At 41.3% G+C, this 23,016-nt stretch overlaps 1 protein-coding gene across 1 annotated transcript; it reads right to left on the minus strand.

The window, feature by feature from the left end:
• Positions 1–309: 309 nt before the first annotated feature.
• Positions 310–18,198, minus strand: grhl1 (grainyhead-like transcription factor 1). Its single transcript, XM_073484505.1, has 16 exons — positions 18,066–18,198; positions 14,608–14,797; positions 14,288–14,361; positions 13,486–13,616; positions 13,163–13,401; positions 12,451–12,533; positions 12,032–12,185; positions 11,809–11,920; positions 10,751–10,845; positions 8,189–8,432; positions 7,126–7,253; positions 5,400–5,428; positions 5,089–5,174; positions 3,239–3,324; positions 2,756–2,820; positions 310–1,665 (listed from the first exon to the last, which is right to left on the minus strand). Exons 1-16 carry the CDS (start codon positions 18,083–18,085, stop codon positions 1,551–1,553), a joined length of 1,851 nt encoding a protein of 616 aa, XP_073340606.1. The 5' UTR covers positions 18,086–18,198; the 3' UTR covers positions 310–1,550.
• Positions 18,199–23,016: the final 4,818 nt, after the last annotated feature.

Consider the following 23,016-nt stretch of genomic DNA (forward strand, 5'->3'; position numbering starts at 1 on the left):
AAGTGTGTGTGTAGAAATGTGTGGCCAGGTTTCCGACAGAGCAGCTTCTCGGCACCCGGCTGCCCTGTCATGCCTGTTTCCTGTCCACAGGGCTAGGTTTGATGCCCAGACATCTGTTCCCGTGGACAGACACAGAAAACACTGGCACAGGCACAGTTAATGGCTGCTATAGCTCCAAAACTTCAACCACAGACAGACTACTTACTTAAACCAATTCATATCCATAGATTACACATCTCTTGTAAGAGGGAGGGTTTGTAATAGCGTTTGAAAATACAGAAAAAAATCTTAGACAACCAAAACAGCAGCTACTAGAGAGCCTTTATTGGGCACTTTGTGCATCAAATCCTTTACAAAAAAAAAAACATTGATTAAAAACATGTTTTTTGTCCCTTGACATGTAATGTTAGAATAGCTTCATATAAAAAGGAAAAAAAACAACATTATATTATTAGGAATAATAGAAATTTGGATATATATGGTAAAAAACAACACAATGACCCACATCCGTTCTCTTAATAAATATATACACAATAAGTACTGAGATACAAAAGAAGGGATCCTGTAGATCCATTTGCCGGTTGATATATACAACATTATTTCCATTAAGAAATGAAGAGTAGTTTTATCAATTAAGTTTGTATTATATACTGTAGTTGTGGCAATATAGGAGTTTTTTCTGAATGTGCCTGAACCTAAATATCATATTGCACTTCCAAAACAGTCAGCGCAGACTGTACTAGACATCCATTGACCTATTTCATCAATATTCAGAAAAATACCCTACAGTGAAAGGGTAGCTGTGTTATCAATATATTTAGTAACTATTTAATACTTACAAAGAGGCCATTATTTAAGTTGATCTAAGGAAAAACATATTTTAAGCCATTTCACTCACAAAAAACATTTTACGCAAAGAAAAAAAAAATACAACAAACATTTACTGTACAGATATTCTCCCCCTTATTGTATGATGGTTAAAGAAGGTTTTACACACTAAATACTGCCGTGTTGCTTAGTATTAATACACTGAACCGCTGGGGCTCCGTCGATAATTTGCAGTCTTCATTTGTGCACTAAAATACCCAACTTTACTGATTGTAATCGTCAGTGCTATGGCTTTTGGAAGGGAGCTGTTTCTCCTCATACAATTCAAACATATGGGAAACACTGCTGCTAGCATAGCATGAGGTATAGCAGCACCACAAACAATGTACAACAGTAGGCACTAATATTTGAGGTGCAGCTTGTTGAATACAAAATAAAGGTGTCAATGTAACAGTCAAACTTGACGTAACTTGTTGATTCTTATGCGCAAGAAGGTTTTAAAATGAATCCAAATGTATAACTTATATATCTGATAAACATTGTGGTCTATTAAGAGCTATGGCTTTTTCAATACCTCTTGTGGGACTTTTAAAACAGCACAAAGACAACATGATTTACATTTCCGATCAAGTCCGTAGTCACTGCATAGCTAGATGTGTAAACCACTACTCCTGACGGCTCCGATCCCTCTGTTCTGGATGACGTCACCTCTTCCTGTCCAATCAGATTTCGGTGAGGGTGAGTTTACACATGCCGCCCAAATCCTCCATGGTGATCTGGAAGGTGTCTTCGTTGGAGTAGTGTTTGATGATGTTGTCATCCATGTGGACTAGAATCCTATTGAAAGACGGATATGGGTGTTAGCTACCTGTTTATTTTATCCTCATCACAAAAGACTAAAATCTTGACTTATATTTGGAAATAAATTGATTAACATGGGCAGAATTCAACAGTAGCAGGGTACCACAACAGAGGTGATTTACAGCAGGTCTGAACAAGACTATGTTCAGTCTTATTCAGTCTTATTCACTTTCTTGAAAGTGTAGCAACAGCCTGCAGCCAGTTAGCACAGTTTCACATAAAGACTAAACACAGGGCGAAACAGCTAGCCTGGCTCTGTCCCTTCATCTTAAATAAAATCTGCCGATCAGCACCTCTAAAGCTCATCAATTAACATGTTGTATGTTGTTTGTTTAACCAATACAATTTGGTTTAGGGGGCTTATGTGCGGGACTATTTATTTTATATCATAGTAACTTCCTGAAGTCTTGTTCGTACAGTGATGTTTAATTAGTGATCTTTAGAAGTGCTGATAGGGAGACTTTTTCCACCTTTGTACAGAGCCAGGCTGGCTGTTTCTCCCAGGTCCCAGTCTTCGTACCAAGATAACAAGCTACAGGCTGCACTTACCGTACACATGAGGTGGGTAACAATATTCTCATCTTAAGCATGTACAACTGACACATGAAATATGAAATATTCCTTCAGGATTTATTGTACCACAGCAGGATTTTGCTCAAGACCTTGGCTTTACCTCCAATATGCAAATGTAATCATTGCACAATTTCATTCAATATCCCAATTATGGTGATGTCAATCAAGCCTTATTGGTCTGTTCTTCCTGCAGCTCATGATTGGCTGAGATGTGCATCACATCAGCTGCTAGTTTGATTGCCAATGCACAATTAAATCACAAATTACCAACTAAATACCTATCAGACACATTTCTGAAAGTTTAAATCGGGCTAAATGTCAGTTATGCTTGGTGTTGGCATAAAGGAGTGTGGTGGTGTGTTTGTGTTCGGCACAAATCAGCCAATCAAGAATCTAAAATAGCCAAGGGTTTGATTGACACTCTCATTATTTGCATTTTGAAGGAGATCTAAAACAAAACAAAACAAAAAACAAAAGTTTTTCTTTTACTCACCCTTTCTTGCACTTCTTATAGACTTTTCCAACTTTGTCCAAAGGTATATCGTACTTTTCTGAAATCTGTTTGAGGAAAAACACAAATCAATGTTAAAATAATGAAAGAAACATAAAAGCTTGAACAAAACAGTTTTTTTTTGTTTTGGCACTCAGGTCTTCACAGCTCTTTCACATGTTATGGCTCCGTAAGTACTGTGCATGACCCTTGTATCCCTGCTTACTTTTTAAACTATGTGAAAACTAAATTAATCTTACTGCTACATTCTCCTCTTCTTCTTTCTCCCAAGGACGCCTCTACTTCCTATTTTCCACAATGTTTTTTTCCCATCCCTTCCCCCATGTCCTTTCTCTTTCTCTTTCACTCTTTGCCCTTATTCTTCCCTACATTATTCCTGGGTAACAGTCCTGCCACAGCTTATTTAGCCAGTATGAAACAGAAGCATGAAGTGCAATATGAGCCATGAAACTGAGGACAACTTACAGCTTCCACCAGGCCTTTCAGCGTGGGATTCTTCAGCATAAGAGCATCAAACACCTCCTCTGTCTCCCTGCGCACGTACAGCAGTACTGTGTGGTAAAAAAAGAGGAGGAAGAGGCGTCAAAGTAAAGCACGCATTTTCAGAGATTGAACGCAAAATCAAACCCAAATCTGGCCTCAGACAGAAGTCAATAGAAGGTATAAAAGCAGCTTAACTGGTTTTAATGAGTTTGTGGATTTATAGCATCAAACACATGCACACATATATTTGAACCATTAATACATCAGCAGATATGATGTATAACGCTCTCAGGCCATTTTAACTAAATACTCCCCCCGCGAGGCTGCATGGGCACTCATCCAGAGTCAAAGAAGTGGCACTGGGCCCACACAAAGCACAGTCATCATACACAGTTGTAAAGAGACACACATACACACAGAAGGACAGACCCACCTCTCATTCACTACACTGAGTCTTCTCAAAATAGATCACGCTCTAAATAGGTCTCTTTCGTCTATTGTTTTCCGACCTGCTGCAGGAACTTGTGATATTGTGGCATCTAAATACAGGAAATACGGCTTCTGCTTTCAGGGATTTTCACTTGTTTACATCATCTGTATATGGCGCATAACCAAATAGAAAAGATGGGAAACAGTATGGAGATGGTTTCGAAATGAGACAGACGTCATTTGAAGGAGGCTGCTCGACATGACTGGCAGTTTCAGACGTCAGCACGATCCCCTCCAAACCATCGCAAGGCTGCCAACTATCTAACTGGAAAAACATAACAGCTGTTGTGGAAAGATTATGAAACGCTACCTAAAGCTTGAAATGAATTTAGTTGACGTTGGGGTGAATTTAAGGGAACAAATCGGTCATGCTTTTGATGAATAATAGTTCATTTTAAAGTTACACCACCTACTTCAAATAGTCCCTAGATTCAATCATTAGATGTAATCATATAAGGTACAATAAAAGTGACATGTAATTTAAAGGAGCAGTTCTCCCCAAAAATGTATATTCAGTGAACATCTGCTTTGTGGACTTTGAAACTTCAACTGACTTTCTATCAGCATGAGGGTGAGCAGACAATGGCTGAATTTTGGACTCAAGTTGCAGCAGCATCCAAACCAGTGTCTTGTCTGTCTGTTTTAGCTTGTGCACCCTTAAAATAGTCAAGTCTATTTGTGACCTCTCATCACAGGACAAGGCTTTATACTGAGACATAAGTTGTGCGCAGTTCAGAGACTACCAAAGAGTGATTTCACCCTCTGAGATTGTTAATTTGAAGGAGATTTAGAGGCCTAATGAAGTGAAAACGTCCAGTTTTTCACAAAAAAGCAAAAAATTGGAGAAGATCTGAAAAAAAATTGACAATATTATGTAACAGGAGTATCAGATGACCCCTCAATTATTCTTAGAACCCCCCTGAAACCTCACTGCAGGTGTACTGATTCAGAATCTGTATGAAACTAGTTTGAAAAGGTCAATGCTTTAAAACTTTCATATTCTAGCTATAACACATCTTAAAGCATTTGTTTATATATTTTAGCATTGAATAACACTAGCTGCAGACGGCCTATGAATAGGATATAGGGTAAAGGGCACGGGCTTGTTTGCATGTGTGCACGTAGTGACCAGCGGTATTTTGTTGGGTCAGTGGAGGCCTTGGACACGTGTGTGTGTTTTGAAAGACCTGGAATAATCACATGGCCCGGAGAGAGAGAGAATGGTTGTATATGGGAGGGAAACTGCTCTCAGGGGGCCATCACAGCAAACACACACACACGTACACACATGTGCACACACTGATCATATAGCCCCTGACAAGAGCGTCACTTTGGACTTTTACCTTTCTTTGGTTCCTCCTCTCTTGCCATCTTGTTTGGAGGTGCACCGAACTCATCGTCACTGAAGGGTAATCTCTTCATGCCCGAGCTGCAGCACACACACACACACAAACATAAATCACTGCTTGAATGCCCTAACAACCAGCTAAGAGGCTATAAAACACACATAAGCACAAAGCACATGGGCATTTCCTAGAAACAACAACCCTGAATGCCTTTTACTGCGAAAGTGCCAAAGGTTGTCTCGGTTCAAAACTACCAAAAAGCAAGCGTGAAAAGAGCAAGTGTGAAATCAGGGCATCCATGAACTCACCTCTCCTCTCCATCTTCTGTCGAGTATGGCTGCAGAACAAAAAGAAACAGAGAAATTTACTCATATGAATAAAAGTTTTAGTATCTGAGATCACTTAAAACATCTAATACAACCGGCTACAGATGTTTTAGATTGGAGTACCCAATATTGATAGACATAATATTAATTCTGATTTTAATGTATATCCTGCATTGAAAGTGTGTGTTTAAAATGTACAACTTAACAACTACCCTTGCAAGTCAACCACGTCAAAGAAAGAGTCAACAAGCAAGTCTGAAACATCTCCAGTGTTGACCCGAGAAACGAGCCTGGTCGACACAAAACAGCTAATCAGCTGTCTAGTTATATATACAGCTGGAGAAACACGGATCAAAGTGCAGGCCTGCCCCCTGACAGAGGTTCTCAGAATCATTTTCAGGGGTCAGGAGGCCCAATTTTACTTGTCAATTACGCCCCTAAGCTATGGAGCACACCACCTATTGATATCTGGGAAGCCAGCGCACTAAAAAGGTAAAAACATCTCTTTGCTTTAGCCTTTAACTAGATATGACTTACCTGATGCAAGCCTGAAACTCTTTTCTGAACATTTTTATTGTAATTGAATTTAAGCATTTTTTCCCCTTCTATTTTGATACTTTTTATCCTATTTCAATAATCAAGTGGGTTTTATCCATCTTATTTTACATTAATTATGCAGGCAATTCAAAGTGAAGAAAATGCATTAGAATTACGTCAACAATGTAAATTGTAAATGTAAATGTAACAATAATAGACCAGAAATACAGCTATTGTGCATGTACACTGCTGTAATAAGTTGTAAGTTGCTATGTGGAGGCTGTGTTCATTTACACAGTAAATAACAAAGTGCACGGGTTCCACCAAAAATATGTTACTTTTTTCTTCTTGGAAAGCTCTTTCTTTGCAGCCTATTGCCCTGTGACTGTATTGATTGCAGGCGTTGCTGTTAATAGAAATCTATTCTGAGCTGGTAGGTAAACCCAGAGTTTATCAGAAACTGATAGCAGCTCAGTCAGGTTCAATGTCATGGCCAGCACCAAAAATAACTTCCTGTGACTCCCTCAGCCTCACTGGTAGCAAAGTAAACTCAAAGAACGAGAGGATGGGAGAAGAGTGCTTTTTTTTTTATTTGTACCCAGCTGGGATGGTTCATAATTTGACCAGCAGGGGTCGCTCAAAATTTACAAATGTTCTTTTCCCTGGCTGTCTGTTTTGTCAAGTATGTATGACATGAAAAGTGCCTGAAATGCCCAACGGACTAGGTGTCAGGTGTAAATGTTGACTGCTGCTGGTCAGCTCAGATAAAAACTGCACACATGCTTTAAGCGTAAAGTCATTAAAGCCATTAAACACATCATAATGCTGCACAGGTACTATTTTCTGAACCACGCCGGTTTGCTTTGAGTCACTGGTAAATGATTCATCCTGTGAGTAAGCAGTCTGAAATAAAGCCACCAGTATGGAGGACTCCTATCAGCGCTAGAAACAAGAACTGTCTGTTCCTGCCAACTAAGCAAGCAGGTCACCTCGACCCAGCTGGCTGATGAGTGGGTGGAAGCTGAAACCAGCAAACTGTTTATGGACCACCTAAGATGATGCCAGGGGTACATGAATGCAGCAAACACAATGTTCGTTCTGTATGTGACTCCATGTTATCCTAAAAAACACTGGTGGTATTAAGAGTTTTGTGTGTGTGATTGCCACTCACATGGCGCTGGAAGGACGAGAAGTGAAGGTCAGGGATGAAGAGGACGGGCTGGGTCTCGAAGTCGTTCATCATCTTGAAGATGGTGACGTCGTTGCGTTTCTGGAGGATGGGCACTTTGATGTCCACGACTGGGAGGAAAACACAGAACAGGGAGCAGTTTAATAAGAAGTCTTTAAAACTGCATTCAAATACTTTTACAGCTGCTTGAGGATAGCAAAACAAGCTGTAAACAGAGCATTGATTTATTAGGTATCACCTTATAACACTGTTAGCTAACATGTTGGCAAAAAAGTTGCATATTTTACACGTCCAGAAAGCCACAGGAGCATTTTTTTGGCACCGGCAAATGTTAGTCTGCTATTCACGCTATTTTTAAATCTGTTTTGGTTTCAAGTGACTCCTGAGGGAAATACCTGCCCCTTTAGCTGCTAAACGCTGCGCTACGTTCGCTAGCTAGTTGCTAACTTTGCCTGTCGACTGTTTGGTGCTGGGCCGGCAGCTCGGAGTGGGTTATCCGCGCTATTGCCTGTAAACAGCACCAAATTTGGCTGGGAAATGGTTGATGTTGATTGCAGTAATGTGAGTGAACCAAAACTGTGGGCATCAAAAAAACTAAATACAAAAAAACTGCCAAAAATAGCTAGCGTTTAGCCAAGCCAAAATGCTCTGAACAGCAGAGAGAGGAGGGGCGATATTTCTCTTTGCATCACTACAAACTTCCACTTTCAAATTATAGTCATTTAGGTTGACTATTGTTCATGTAAAAGTGTTGATTAGTGCAGCTTTAAGACAATAATGGATCATCTTAACTCTGATACAGCTGATTTGGGGTGAGAAAGAGGCGGGAAGTTCAGCTGAAGGAATCACATTTTCCACAGTGTACTGTATTTTTTCAGCGCAGGTGTGTCTGAACTCATCTTAACTTGACTTTGATTTGTTATGAAGTGTAACAGATTGGATTATACACTGATACACTTAAACTCTGGGATTACCGACAGCCGGTACAGTAGTTCCAGCCCCCTGCTTGGGCATATCAAACGAGGTAAAGTACAGAGTGACTCACAGGCCAGGCCAGGGTTGAGCTCGGCCACCTTCCCTTTCCTGCGGGACTGCTTCCTCTCCTCGTCACGGATCTTCCTCTCGGCCCCCTTGTCGCAGAAGACTTTGATCTGGCAGTAGGCGCGGTGGATGGGCTTGTTGCTGCGGTTGTTGTAGCTGTAGGTGTCGATCTGCAGGTTCAGAGGAAGACCCTTCACGCCCTTCTGAGAGGAGAAGTCCGTGCTCAGGCAGTTGACGGAGATGAAGATCTGCAGAGAGAGAAGTCAGGAGAGATGAGACAAAGAAGATGGAAACAGGTGTGTTTGCAGCAAAGAGGAAATGTCCAACTTCACTTGTACTTGAGAAATTTAACCTAAATACAAATTTCGTCAGTGGAATCCAACAGCAACTTTAGTGATAATATGGCTTTTTATGGCTGTTGTTAAATCATCAATCAATCAAGACACTGAAGGCCTTCCTTCAGCTGAGGCCTCATTCAGTGTTCTGTGTCGCCCTCTATTGGTCGATTCTAGTAACAACAGGCTCATATTTCTTTCTAATGCGGAGCTGCTTCTTTGTCCTCCTGTTGCTTGTACTGAAAACAGGTTGTCATTGTGTCAACAAAGGACATGATCATAACAGAGCGTTTGGATTCACCTAACAGAGAGGATCCAAGAGGTAAAGCAGCAGATATCGCTGATATTAGAAATACTAAGAAGGAAATAAAAAAAGGAAATGTGTGAATGTATTTGTGCATTAAATACAGTACAGTGTATTTAAAACCCACCGTCTATTCATCAGTAAATACCCTGAGCATGTTTTCTTTATTAAAACTTTTTTTTAATGTTGTCATAAAAAGTCATATATCAATACATATTGATTCTAGATATTTGGAACAGTTTCGTTACTCTTTTTCTGCATTGAAACACAAGTACTAGTTGTTCAAGGTATTGTATGAAAGTTAGAAATTCCAGTACTGTGACAACACTACTTTATTTAGATATAACGTAGAGTAGGGCTACTACTACTAACTATTATTTTCATTGTCGATTAATCTGTCCCTTAATTTCTCGGTTAATCGATCAGTTGTTTGGTCTATAAAAGGTCAGAAATGGGTGAAAAATGTTGATCATTGTTTCCCAAAGCCCAACATGACATCCTCAAATGTCTTGTTTTGTCCACAACCCAACTGTCATAGAGTTTACTGTCATAAAACAAGAAAAGATGTCCTGGAATTAAGAGAATTGTTACTTTTCTTTATTAAGAAAATACTCGATTAATTGGTTATCAAAACAATTTAGTGGTTGGGTTGTTTAATTTGGTTGGGAATATAAAACAGTAAACAGGCTGTTATAATTTCTTTACATTTTTTCTGCAGTAAAAATTGTAAAACACTTTCTACTTTCAAATAATATTTGGAGTGATTACCACTGAAGATTTGTAGATTTTTAGAAGACCTAAGTCAGAGAAAATGATGCTATGCATGAGGGGTAAGAAGAATTTGTAACATGCTAAACAAAGATCAAAAAAGTGCAAAGAACCCCGAGCAGGTAAACATAAGGGAGGGGCTGCCTTTTGCAAATACACTGAAAATGCATACATGCTGCAGGGCAATCAACCCGGGGGCAAGTCACACATTCACACACCTGCTCACACACGTGTTCGTCTGTCACTTAACAGATCTATAAGATCAATCATCATTGATGAGATGCTCAAATAACGTGGCAGGGCGGTGCTTCCAAAAATACACACACGGTGAAGTCATGAACACACACAAGGATGAACATCCTGACACAGGCCTCGAGTCACGAGACGGTTAGACCCACATCCTGGTGTGTGTGAGAGGTTTATGCATGTGACGACAGATGAGCCGAAGAGCCATGTTTTCTCTTTCTGTTTGTCAGTCGTCCACCATCTCAGGCTGACAGTGAAGCGGCATGCGGGTCAAACTAAAATATCAAGACTTCCTGTCACCTCTATTACCTGTTGAACAGGATTATATTTTCTAACCGCCAATCCCGTCATCATCCCCCCTGCTGAGGTTCCTCATTCCTGCACTCTTTGTCTGGTGTGCAGAAATACCTTAACACACCACAATAGGGGTGACAGGTTGAACCAATCAAGAACGTAAACGCACAGAGCAGGAGGACTTATACAAGCATACACACACACACACACACACACACACACACACACACACACACACACACACACCCATGTCTCCACGCAACAAGACTAAACACACAGAGAGGAGGTGACAGCATCGTAACTCGTCGATTTAAGCCCCTGTTTTCCTTAACGACTGTTTTGGAGGATCACAATGAACAAAGTGGATGATGATTGCCGACAAAGAGGTCTCAACACCTGAAACCTTCATTTGGGTCTATGGTTTGAACCACACAGGACCTTTGAAAAGGAGGAGTCGTCTATTTTTGGCTTAAGTGTGTTGATGTGAAAAGTTCAAGGCTCATATTAAGAGTTCAAGACGAGGAAGTATACGGAAACCGTGGATCACCAGAGATCCTGTGGACCAAATAATGCACTTACACATTAATTTAATGTGTGTGTGTTTATTTTGTTGTCTTACTTTGGCCTCCTCGTTGGTGTCCCAGGTGAAAGAAATGGCGTTATAGGAAATCTCCTCGATGTTGCCGATGGTGTTGAAGCTCTCCTTGTAGTCAGCTGTGACAACAAACAAGAGTTAAGAGTTAAGAGCCAATTTTGTAGAAGAGCCAAATATCAGAGGTGTGTTAACTGCACAAAACAAACAAATCAACACTTCATTTTTTTCACTAAGTTATAACATGTTGGGGTTTTAAACAATTAATCTCCAGCCAACCTATTTTCAACCATAAGAACCAAACAACACACCTTTTCCGTCAGTTACTGCTAAGCTGCTCTTTCAACGAGACACTCAATGGTACAGACACGGGAGGATTAATCAGACTGATCCATGATAAAACCAGCATGAATCATCGGATCTTTAATATCACCACCACCTGTGTATCAGCCGTGTCCAGACATTACACCTGTGTTGATTTGACTCTTTACTGCAGCACTTTTGTTATGCCAAAAAATGATTTCTTAATGTAACTGACAGTGTTGGAGGACGTGTTCAGATTCTTTTTCTACTCAGTAAAAGCACTGATACCAAACTGTATACAAAACATGTAAATTAAAAAAAAAGTCCTGCATTGAAAATGCTATTTAAGTAAAAGTATGTAAAGAATTAAAAATAAAAATAGCCTACTCATTGCAGAAAAATATCCTTTATTACAACATTTACAACTACAATACACTACTACTACTACTACTACTCTAATATCATTAGATTATTTGTACTTTTGCCAAGTTGGTTATGTTTTCACCAGTGTCTGTTTGTTTGTTGGTTTGTCAGCAGGATTACACAAAAAACACTGAATGGATTTCCATGAATCGTGGATGGAGGATGGCCCAGAATAAGCCCCATTAACTTCTGTTTCGGATCCAGATAAAGGGACGGATCCGGGAATGTTTTTCTCGCTTTCGTTAACTTTACATTTTTCAACATTTTCATTCATTCTCAGGGAATAATGCATGGATCTTGAGGAAACTTGTGGAAATGTACTCAGTTACATTCCACCACTGGTATTTAAGACTTCTTACCGATGTCCAGACACCTTTGTTTGGCGGTGTGCTGTCTGGAGTGCCAGTACTTCCAGTGTTTCAGCTGATCATCTCTGCACTTCTCCTCTCCAAACACCACCATCACCACACTCTGTCAACAAATAACACACACAGTGACTTCTTGATACTCAGCATGTGATTACTGTCAATAAATACTTCGCTTCTGCTCGTTTCAGGTGTATTTTTTATCCTCCTTTCTTACTCGGACTTTGGTGATGGGTTGCTGGATGTCTTTGTTGTCGACCTCCCTGAGGGTGATTGGGTAAAACTGGCCCTTGTTGAGGTATGTCATCGTCCCGTCACCTGTCTTCTGACGCAGAGACTTGGACGCCTCGAGGGTGTACTCGTAATGATTCCTGAAAAAGGGTTAGATGAGTAAACATCAAGAAGAAGCCAAACTGGATAACAATGCAATAACAAAAAAAGCGAGGTGGCACGCTTCATTTCGCTGCTGTGACCCAAAATCAGTGTGTTGTCAGATAATGCCCGTGTGTGCAGACACAGAGGAGGGAGTCCGGTATCTCCCCTGTGACTGCCATGAATGAGGCCATTCTGCCGTGTTGTGTCAAAAGCTGAATGGAGGTGCAAGTCGGACGGTGGGCCGGCGGCAGCGAGACTTACCCCGGCACGGCGTCGAATTGAGGATACTCGTCAGGCGTCATGGAGGCCATACGTAACTGGAGATCCCCTGGGAAGGAAAACACCTGCAGCGCACAAAGGAAACAGCAAAAAGAGGATATCAAACGGCTGATTTGCTTTGATTTTAAATTATATTTATTAGTAATTCACCAGAGGAATAATCAGTATTCTAATTAAGAGCCCCTCGGGGGGGGGGGGGGGGGCTTTCTCTTTCTTCCCTTCACTTTTCTGTGGATTTTATTAATCTGTTCTCCCCCTTCATCCACATTTAGTTGAGTTTAAATAGCTCTTCCTTCATTCATCACCCCCTCCTGTACAGGGGTTTTGTTGGGTTACTCTTTTCCACTGTAATTCCCCCCCAGGTTAAATAGAGAGAGAGAGGGACAGAGAAAGGGCTTTGGCTATTGTAGGAGAGAAGTACAGCACTTTATTGTGTTGGTGAGACAATGGCATAATAACACACTGGCCGCTATTTTGGCATGTTCAAATAAAACCAGGGGAAGGCTGAGCCCACCGCTGGCTCCATGGGATCAGGTGAATATCCTATTGTCTGATGGGAGAGATCTGAGAGAGAAGAGGAGAGGTGAGGAAAGCGAAGGAGAGGAGGAGGAGGAGGAGGAGAAGGAGGAGGAGGGGGAGGTTGTCGGGAGAGCATTAGCGGTTTTTAGAAAAAAGGGGATCGAAACACACACACCTCCTGGGAACCATCCTTGAAACTCTCAGTGAAGGTGGAGTCAGGGGGCGTGCGGGACTGGGTGCTGGGACTGAACTGGACCCCGTTGTGGGTGAGCTGGCGCCCAGCGAAGATGCCCACGTGGCTGTCAGTTTCGGTGCAGTTGTTCGGTATGGTCACCGAGAAGCCTTGGCTGGGCCCCTCTGTCTTGACCGGCGGGTAGTTTGGCACGGCGGCAATGGAAACTGTGACAGTTGTGTCTGAATATAGAGAAGCAAACTGACGGTCAGGGTTTCTGTTTTTAAGCCACTCCTGTCAGCTTGTGTTATTAATTGTGAACAGACCTGGTGAGGGGAACTGCCTCTTGTCCTGGGCCAGCTGTAGAATATTGAAGGGCGCCTTGAGGACCTGGATCCTGCTCTCCATACCGGCTTCCTGGAGTGGAGTTATGGAGTGTCCAGCCTGGATCTGATGCCTGCAACGAAGAAGTCAAGTCAGTTCAAAGTCAACACAGCCCATTCAAATCCAAAACAACAACCACTAATAATCAATAGTTTCAACTTGCCCCTTTGTCTGTGTGTGTTCTCTGTTTTTTATTTTATGGTTTTTGAGTTTCACTGCTGCGCAACCAGTTGCCCTTTGGGGACAAGTTAAGTGACTGATTGATTACCCCTTAGATAACCCATATTTATGCATGCAAACCATTTAAAAAGGAATAAAATAGCTCTCAAACTAAATTCTATTACTCTTATTTGAGATTTTAAAGCTTGATCTGTTTATTTCTATGACACTTGGTACTGTGACTGACTTGTTTGTGTGATACATTGTTACCTGGTTAAATACACATAAATAAGTAAAGTATAACCTTGTAAATCTCGTGTTTGAACTTCAACTTAAGAACAAATCTATTGGGTTACACTCTGAAATTGTGTTCAAGCTCAAAACAAGGCTTTTTGATATTTTGGAGAAACAAAGTCCAGTTGTAAACTGTTGTTGTTTTTTTTAGCTAGTTTCTGTACTGCATTTAGCTCCCTCGTATATTCAGAGAGTGTGGTTGAGCTTGAATCTCTCTATTCCCTCCATGCCGTGGTCTGCTGTGCTTTAATTTTTAAAAGGGGGTGGTATTAGGGGAGGGCTGCTGCTTACCTTTTGTTGGGATCCACATCACAGACCAGTGCTTCTGGCTTGCTCTGGGGTATTGTTCTCTTTTCCCTGGGCACCTGTATGGGAGGGTAAACACAGCCGCTCAGCTTCTGACCACATCACATCCAACAACCCGGGTCATCATGCTGTCTAGATCAGTAACATTACTTCGGCTCTGCCTCGCAGATGTTGCTTACTGGTCTCATGACAGTATGGAGAAAGATCATGTGGGGAAACGGCTGTAAGGATTTGGTAACTGATCCCCCGACATGAGATTCTGACATGACATGAGAGTACGCCGAGGAAAGTAATTTCTGAGATACCTTATAGTAGTCGTAGAGAAGCCCGAGAGCTGCAGCGCTGTCCTCGTCTCCATTAATGCTCATCATGGCCTTGGTGGCAGCCGTCAGCGGGTTCTCCAGAAATGATTTCCAAGCTTCATCTTCTGTGGTGAAGGAGCGACGCTGGCCGCCATAGCCTGCCTCGTTCTGGAGAACCAGGACCGCACGCTTACTGCGGGGAGACAAGAGTTTCATCAGTGACTGTGCACAAACCAGTCATTAACATGGTAATGCTTTTTTAATGCAGAAATCTGCTTGTGTGATGTCGTCTTCTACCTCCTACATGATATTTCCAAAAAAACAACAACTCAAGGCATGACTTCAAATATATCAGCCCAGTTGGCAGAATAAAATGATGGCATTGTATATTTCTGCAAACCACAGATACATGCAATTTTGCTTATATCAACATTTCTACAATACATGTCATATAAACGTACGCATTACATATAAATGAGCTGACATTTAAATCTGGCGGAGGAGGGGATGGTGAAAGCTAGGCGAGAAGGCTGCCAAGCCAGAGACCACTGTTTGAGATTGTGTTTTAACATTTGTAAGCATGAAACCACCACTCTCACAAGACATCGTGACATTTTCCAGATGTCAGGACAATTTCCAGCTGTGTTTGTGGTGACAGAACCAGGTAAGCTAAACATGATCTTTTTGTTTGAGGGGATGGTGTTGACATTACAGCTAGCCCAGAAGGCTTCCAAGCCAGAGACCACTGTTCGAGACAGTGTTCAAACATTTGTAAGACACCAACGAGATGTCAACGGCAACAAAATGTCGGGACATTTTCCATCCGAGTTTGTGGTGACAAGCCAAACATGATCTTGAGAAGATATTGGTGGCAAAACAGCTAGAAGACTGCTATTCAAGACGCTTGTAAGCGTATAACCACTGGATATTTTATATGAGAGATCAGGATATTTCTAGTCGAGTGGCAAAAAACCTGATATTTATGACCAGATGTTGGGACATTTTCCAGCCATGTTTTTTTTATTTTTGATGAGTTGTCAGGACAATGTTGTTAATTTTCAACGTGTCAGAGTCAGGTAACGCAAAACATGATCGTTTCCTGATCCTCACCAAGAAGTTTTTGTGCCTAAACCTAACCCGACAGCGTTGTCACAAGATAGACTTGGAAATTAGACGCGGAAAAGGAAACGGAAAGTCCCAACATGAAAAAAAAAAGTAAAGTCTCAATCTACCCGTGGTTTGCAGAAACGTACACAACATATTCACGTTTGAAAGAGCTGGTATAGACTCTAGGATTAATAGACTACTCCTACAATCTCAGCCTCGTTTCAAAACAGACGAACAGGTTATAAGAGCGAAACATCCACCGTGCCAATCCTCTTTATCTACGAGACCAGTTGTTCAAGCTTTTCAATGATTGTGCAACAAATCTCAGCCATCGAACCACCGAGGTGTCTCGAGAAAAGACGCTCTACAGGCTCGTCCAGTGTGACGACACCGGCTCGAGGATCGCTGATTGGCTGAAGATGCGACCGCGGGTGACGCATCTGACCCGGCTACATTCCTGTGTTTAATCAGCGCTACTGTTTTCATAGGAAAACCTGTTTGTGAAAAATAAGTTTTCATGCGCCTCCTTCTTCCTCTTCCATTGTTTGAGGCCTCGAGAGTCTTTGCTTTGTAAACAGGACTGAGTTGGACCAATAAGAATACACCACATTGTAGTTTTAGGCTCATTTGCTTGATTTGGTGTTAATTAGGTTATGTTAAAGGTCCTTTTTGTTGGAAACGTTGACTTTTGAGTCTCATTCCCAACTTGTCAAAAACTGAGGCTTTGGGATTGTAGGTCAAGTCGGTCGGTCGCCATCCCAAAGCCTACAGTTTTCGACAAGTCTGGAACAAGACTCAAAAACCAACTTTTCTTATAAATAGGACCTTTAAGATTCCATTTTTATTCTGTATGCTTATTTTCTGCATTTTTTTAAAAAAAAAAAGATGATTTCAAATAATTTTACAAAAAGTTTGTCAACACAACCTGCGGCTGTAATGATGGATCAATGGCACGATTAAGCAGGGTTTATCAAAAGGAAATACAAATACTGAACTTGCCTATTTACAGTAAATTTTAATATTTGCTCATCTTATATTTACTTAGATGTGTTAATCCCAAGAACAAAGTAAAGTCATTAGTCAAGCTCTTGCTTTCAAAGTTTCATCTAGATCATTAGCTCTGCTTGTCAAACTCTGGGAACTACACATCTTCATTTATCCGTCTGCTGATTTTCTGCCACAACAAAGTCATTATGACAAGGTGTAAACGGAGTGGTTCAGTTTCCACGTCTGAGTATCTACAACAAATACAGCTTTTTTCCTCTCAATGGTCCACGCAAAGTGATAATTAGTAATCCTATATCTAATTGTGCTGCTCATAAAAGGCAACCTGATAAGATCCATTATTTAGCAGCAGTAAAACTCTCTCACTCTCATTACTAAAACAACAACAACACACACACACACAAAAAGAGCTTGTTTTCAAGAGATTAATAAAGATTACACTTGTAGGGAATATAGATTTCACTTTTAAAGCACAAGAGCATGAAGGAAAAAAACACATTTTACAGTATTAGAAACAGTGTACATGTAGTGTCTATTTTTTGACACAGAGCTTTTGGGTCGTGTAGAGTAAAAATATAACCTCATATAGCCCCTGCGCCTGCTTACATTGTCTGTGTAAGTAGTCGAGCCAACGCCTAGCAGGTGTACAGTTTCACTCCCCTCAAAAGTCTCCTTGTCGTTGCCCTCAAAAACATACAGAATATCACACCAGCGTGCAAATATTTCTTGATGTTTCATGGAGTTTTTTTTTTTTTTTTAAGTGAGGCTGTCGATCATAACTCTTACTCAAACACATCAGCAGAGGCGGTTTTCTTAAGCTGACAGCTCCCTGCTCCATGTTTACCCCTGAGCACACATCATTAAGACTTAAACTGTTGGGAGCTTCAAGCGAAATCAAACAGCAAACAGCCAGCCGCGATCACGGGACGGTTTTTTATTCTAACAGGCGCCTTGTGCTCGCACGACAGGTGGAGATACACCTGTACAGGCTTGAACATGACAGGTGAACAGAGCGGAGTTACACCATGGGAAACTATGTGATACAGTCACTCTCCAGAGCTGGCTGCCAGACTTGGAGTAAACTTACCCTTAAAAATAAAAGAAAAAATAAGTCACAATAATCCTAAAATAAATTAATAAGTAAAATATCAGATTTTTTTAAAATTGGTCTATCGGGCAGCAGCTGCAGGTCAAACCACTTCTCTTTTTATTAAATATAAATCCGTCTGTGCCATGAGCTTAAAAAAAAGTGTGAAAATCCACAACATATCTAGAGTCAGTATTACAGGCTTATAGAGTCCACCTGTCCCGCTGTGCAGGCTGGAGAGTGGAGAGTCAGGACAACTTACTTGTCATGCTCCTGTGACATCTCGGTCGGTCGAACTGGACTTTCTAGTTGGTACTGAAAATCCGATCCGTCTTCTTCTGGAAAACTGCGCCGCTAACGCTGGATGAGGGCCGCGGCAACAAACAAGGTGTCCCCTACTGAGCGAACGGGTTTTGTCGGCTTTTCTCGCTTTTTTGGGGCAATGCAGAGAAATTGAGGCCGGTTTTACCTGTGACAGGACCGCGGATTGGATTACAGGTGGACGGAGGGCGGGGCCACGCTGTCAATTACTCTCTGGGAGGTGGTGATTGGCTCGCCCGGCGACCTACCTGGAGCTGCGGAGGGAGTCAGGGTGAGCCAGTGGAAGAGCAGGGTTTAACAGCTGTGATTTTATCATGTTGGGTCTGTTATTGGGGGGGAATGCGCATGCAAATACTTGTGAATAATAATCAATTATTGAAACAAACAACGAAAAGGTGATGAAATGGTTAAAGATACAGAGGAAAAGTTAAGGATGCACCAGCATTACAAATAAATCACAACTGATCCATTGTAGACACTGGAGAGGTTGGGTGCTAATTTAAGAACAGGAGGAGCAAGTTAGTTCTTATTTTGCAGCATTATACGTTGGCAGTGAATGTATTTTAGTATGTGTTAAACAAGACTACTTCATGTGCAGTAATTTGTATGTATGGAGAGGATTTTTCCTCCAGAGACAAATAAGAAAAGATCTTTTGAATAAAAACCTGTGGTACTCATGGTGATCCAGTGTTTCCTCATGTCAAACATTAGATCTTGCAATCATTTTTAAGTAGGCGTGATACCAAAAACTCTGTTTATGAAGGCATTGATAAAGACAGCTGCTTATAAAGCATAGCTTCTGTCTTAAGAAAATAATCAGATGCCCATTAGATCACTGAAACAGGTTTGACTTGCTGCAATCATTCCTCCCAGTCATACTGGCTAAATCCCTTTCTAACATGATGCCGATGTAAAAAATCAGGGATTAAAGGTTCTTCTGCAGCAAGATATTATAATTAAGTTTATCTAAAGCTTAAATGAGGCTCCAGTAGTTAGACAAAACAAGGGGGTATCTTCCATAGTTTCATAAGTACATAACAGATTTATGTCATGGCTGAAACTCAGTCCACTTTAAAAGGTCAGTATCAGCACCAGTAACAAAATGTGAAACGTTCTGAGCAAGGCCATAAATCTAATTTTATCTGTATTAGAGATGTATAGTGTTTTTGGTGGTCAATGGTAATTTTATAGGGAGCTTATTACAAATAAATGCCAGGAAATGAAAAATCTGAACATCTGCAATTCCAGGACAGCTGGGCAAACTACATCTAACTACAACTACAAGATCCTGTGATATGGATGAAAGCACAACAGAGAGAGTTTTCCACTAAATGGAGAAAACAAGTTTACTTCAGTTCTTTTTCGCGTGAGATTCATCTTAAGTTTATCTTTAAAAGGCCTCGGATCTGAGAGCATTTTCTCAGCCTGAAAATGAGGGAAAATCTATTCAAACTGGAAATGGTACTCAATAGTGTGCATACCTCCGCCCAACAGAAGCCTTTTGTACTCACTCATAGATACCAGCCAAATAAATACACCTTTCTATCATCAAGTTTTATCATCAAGAGCCATGCATTATTCCAAAAACGCTCGCAAGTGAGAAAAAAAAATCCTGGATCTGTCCCATTATCCAGATATGCACCAAAAGTTAATGGGCTCTATTCTGGACTGACACCCATCCTCCATCCAAATTTCATGGAAATATGCTCAGCTGTTTTTGTGTAGTCCTGCCGGCAATCCAACCAACCAGCAAACAAACGGACATGGGGGAAACATAACCTCCTTGGTGGACATAAGAGTAGATAGACTGAGCTAAGGTGAGTATTTCTTTCCTCTATTACACCCCTTGAAGGCACCAACACACTCAAATGTAAAACTCATGCAAACACAATGTGATGTTTTGTACGTTTTCCTTCATATGGGTCAGTAAACGGCTCTCATGCTGCGAGAGGAAATATCCTCACCTGTGTCACTGTTACCAGATGATGACACAGAGCGCTGTTTACATTCTCCTCGAGGAGAGATTACCAAAAGTCTGCACAACTGCAGGATAGAATCAGGCAAATTTAGTCCTGAAATCTCCAGAAACGTCAGAAGTGTGCAAATAAAGTGACTGAATTAACGTGCAACCAAATCGTTGGGGCCCTCTTAACAGTTAAAAATGTATTAAGCAGCATGAAACAGGAGCAAAGTGCTGTCAACAGGGTTACATTAAATAGGCAGTTTCTCTATGGAAGTCTGGTATGGAGAGTTAAAACAATTAGTAACCAACTTTAAAGGAGCCATCGATCATATATTTTGAGTGACACGTTGTATTTGCATTCCCTCTATTCTTTAGAATCCTCGACAACTAGCAGTAAGCTGATTGTGATCAAAAATAACATAAATGTACAATGAAGGCTTAAAACCTAAAAACGCGGGATGAAAAGAAACACCTGAGTGAATACAAACAGCTTTGTTGGAGATAGAGGGGCTTTAAAGATGCTATCAGCAATATTCAAAGTTTCTCCCTTCACACAGACAGAAACTAACAGTAGTCCCCCCTCCCCCCTCACTCTCTCTCTCTCTCTCTCTCTCTGTCACACACACACCAACACACACACACACACACACACACACACACACACACAAGACACAACCTCCTAATCCTGGATCCTGGTTAACTGTTTATTTATCCCAGAGGAAGGACACCTGCTTCTCCTGGAGCTTGTTTGTGTTTGCACTGAGGACATGGGATAATACAGTGAGGGAGGGATACAAAGATGCGTGTGTGTGTGTGTTAGTGTGTGTTAGTGTGTGTGAGGGGAGGCTGGGAATATGTGTCCGTGCTGATGATGGTGGGTCTGACTCGATGCTGACTCAACAAAGAGAAGAGAGGCCAGATCATGGGGGAAAACAGACAAAATGTAAAAGGAGTACGGATCAAAGCTTGGGATCAAACCTGAGATATGACCCGCCAAGCGTCTCTAGAGAAGATATAGTATTTGGACAGATAACGAGTAAAAGCACTTATAGAACAATGTAGATTGCATTCCAACAACAATCAGTTGTTTAGATGTACATTACAGTCTTGATAAGTTTGAACTGGCTTTCACTGTCTCAGAGTCTCAAATGATATAATGATGCACACTGATACAGGAGAGTGTTGTGTTTCATTGCTGCTTGATCTCTGCAGCTTTTCATACTGTCGATAACAGTATCTTGAGAAGTGGGTCAGTATATCAGGGTCAAGCCTGGAGTGGTTTCTACCTCTTTAAAGACGTCCTCATCTGCATCTCCGTCTCTCTATTTAGTGGGTGATCAGTGTTGATTAGTTTCTCTTCACTCCGAGTAATTTTACTCACAATAAGCATATTCTGTTTCAACCTGAGATTGGGGTGATTATTCATGTTTTTACTTCATTCCAGACTATTGTACTTCCCTCTTCACCTTTCTTATGTGAGGATAACATCCAGGGACCACAATACCGCTGCAAGGTTCACTTCAAGACTCTTGTGGTTACTGAGCTCCATATGGTCAAGATCTGTGCACGTCGTAAAGCAAGTTTAGACATGCCTTTGCTTAGTTTTACTCATCTATTTTGATCATTATTGTATTCATTACTTTATGTTGTGTCTGCATTTCATGTCTCTGTCTTGTTTTAAATTGTGAAAACATCTTGATATCTTTTGTTTCAAAGTAAAAGAGGAATTCATTCAGTAAGTTTTTTGTTGCTGCTGTGACTAAGCTCTCCTCTCCAACAGAAGTGAACCCACACCCAGGACATGCAGGCTTGCTGTAGTTACTGGCGTTCAATCGCCCGAGGCAAAGAGATGATCTCATGACTGTTTGAAAGAGAGAAGAAAAAAAAGACATAAACATGCAACGAGAACTGAAAAGCACCGCAATAAAGCACAGACAAGTGGACATCTATAACGTCTACTTTCTTATATGCACACATCCAACAGTTTCCAACGGCTCAAACCCTCCAGGACGCTTTCTGTCATCTCTGTCTATTTACTTAGTGGGATACAAACAATCCCTCCCGTGTCTTCTCCTCCATCCCTCTTTTCCACCTCCTCATCCTAGAAGACAGTTGGTTTTTAACACCATCCCGCCTCACTCCAGGCATCAAACCGGGATGGAAATCAGATGCAAATCCGTCCCCACTTTTCCAGCGTGTGAACACTTGTCTGAGCCGAGAGCGCCTGTAACTGTACTGAGGTCTGTTTGAGCGACACTGGACTGCTGTCAGCTCAGCTCTGGAGTTTGGTGAAGCTGGCTGTTATTAGGTAAACAGGGGAATGGGCCTGCATGAACAATGAGACAGTGTTTGGAGATCATTATCATGTCGTTTTCTCCATGAATGTTAACAGACATCGATGAGGTGTGAAATAATGTGAGCTACATTGACTCAACTTTACCTGCATGACAGATGAGTCTGATCCACAAATATTATTTTGTTGACATTGTGGGACTGTCGTTGCTATCATCTAACTGATTACTTGTGGCTTGTGTTCTCACTCAATGAATTCTCGATTTAAGGGTTTTAGAAGGAAGATATCTCAGTGTTTTCGGGTGTGAATCCAAGCAGCTTGGCTGTCATGTTTTTCAGTGTTTTGCTGAGGCCGGGGTTAGATGGTATCACACTGATGACAGTAAAAACAGTCACAGACACTGAGGGCACGGCAGACCCGCATGCTGCTCCGCAACTCCCAAACCACTCAATGCATGCACGCACACACACACACACACACACACACACACACACACACACACACACACACACACACACAAACACACACACACACACAAACACACACACTGAGAAGGAAACAGGTCAGTACTTTTTCCAGGTGTTATGGGATTCTGGGATTCTTGATGGAGTGTTTGTGTGTGCGCGTGTTTTGCTT

Source organism: Pagrus major, chromosome 16 (genome assembly GCF_040436345.1).
Source record: "Pagrus major chromosome 16, Pma_NU_1.0".
NCBI classification, from domain to species: domain Eukaryota; kingdom Metazoa; phylum Chordata; class Actinopteri; order Spariformes; family Sparidae; genus Pagrus; species Pagrus major.

Excerpts from the sequence above, each read along its gene's own strand:
- grhl1 (XM_073484505.1), bottom strand. The coding sequence starts at position 18,085 with ATGTCACAGGAGCATGACAA. Across the intron at positions 12,186-12,450 it reads CAATTCGACGCCGTGCCGGG|GAATCATTACGAGTACACCC; the intron begins GTAAGTCTCGCT and ends ACCCTTTTTCAG. Across the intron at positions 2,821-3,238 it reads TGAAAGGCCTGGTGGAAGCT|ATTTCAGAAAAGTACGATAT; the intron begins GTAAGTTGTCCT and ends TTCCTCAAACAG.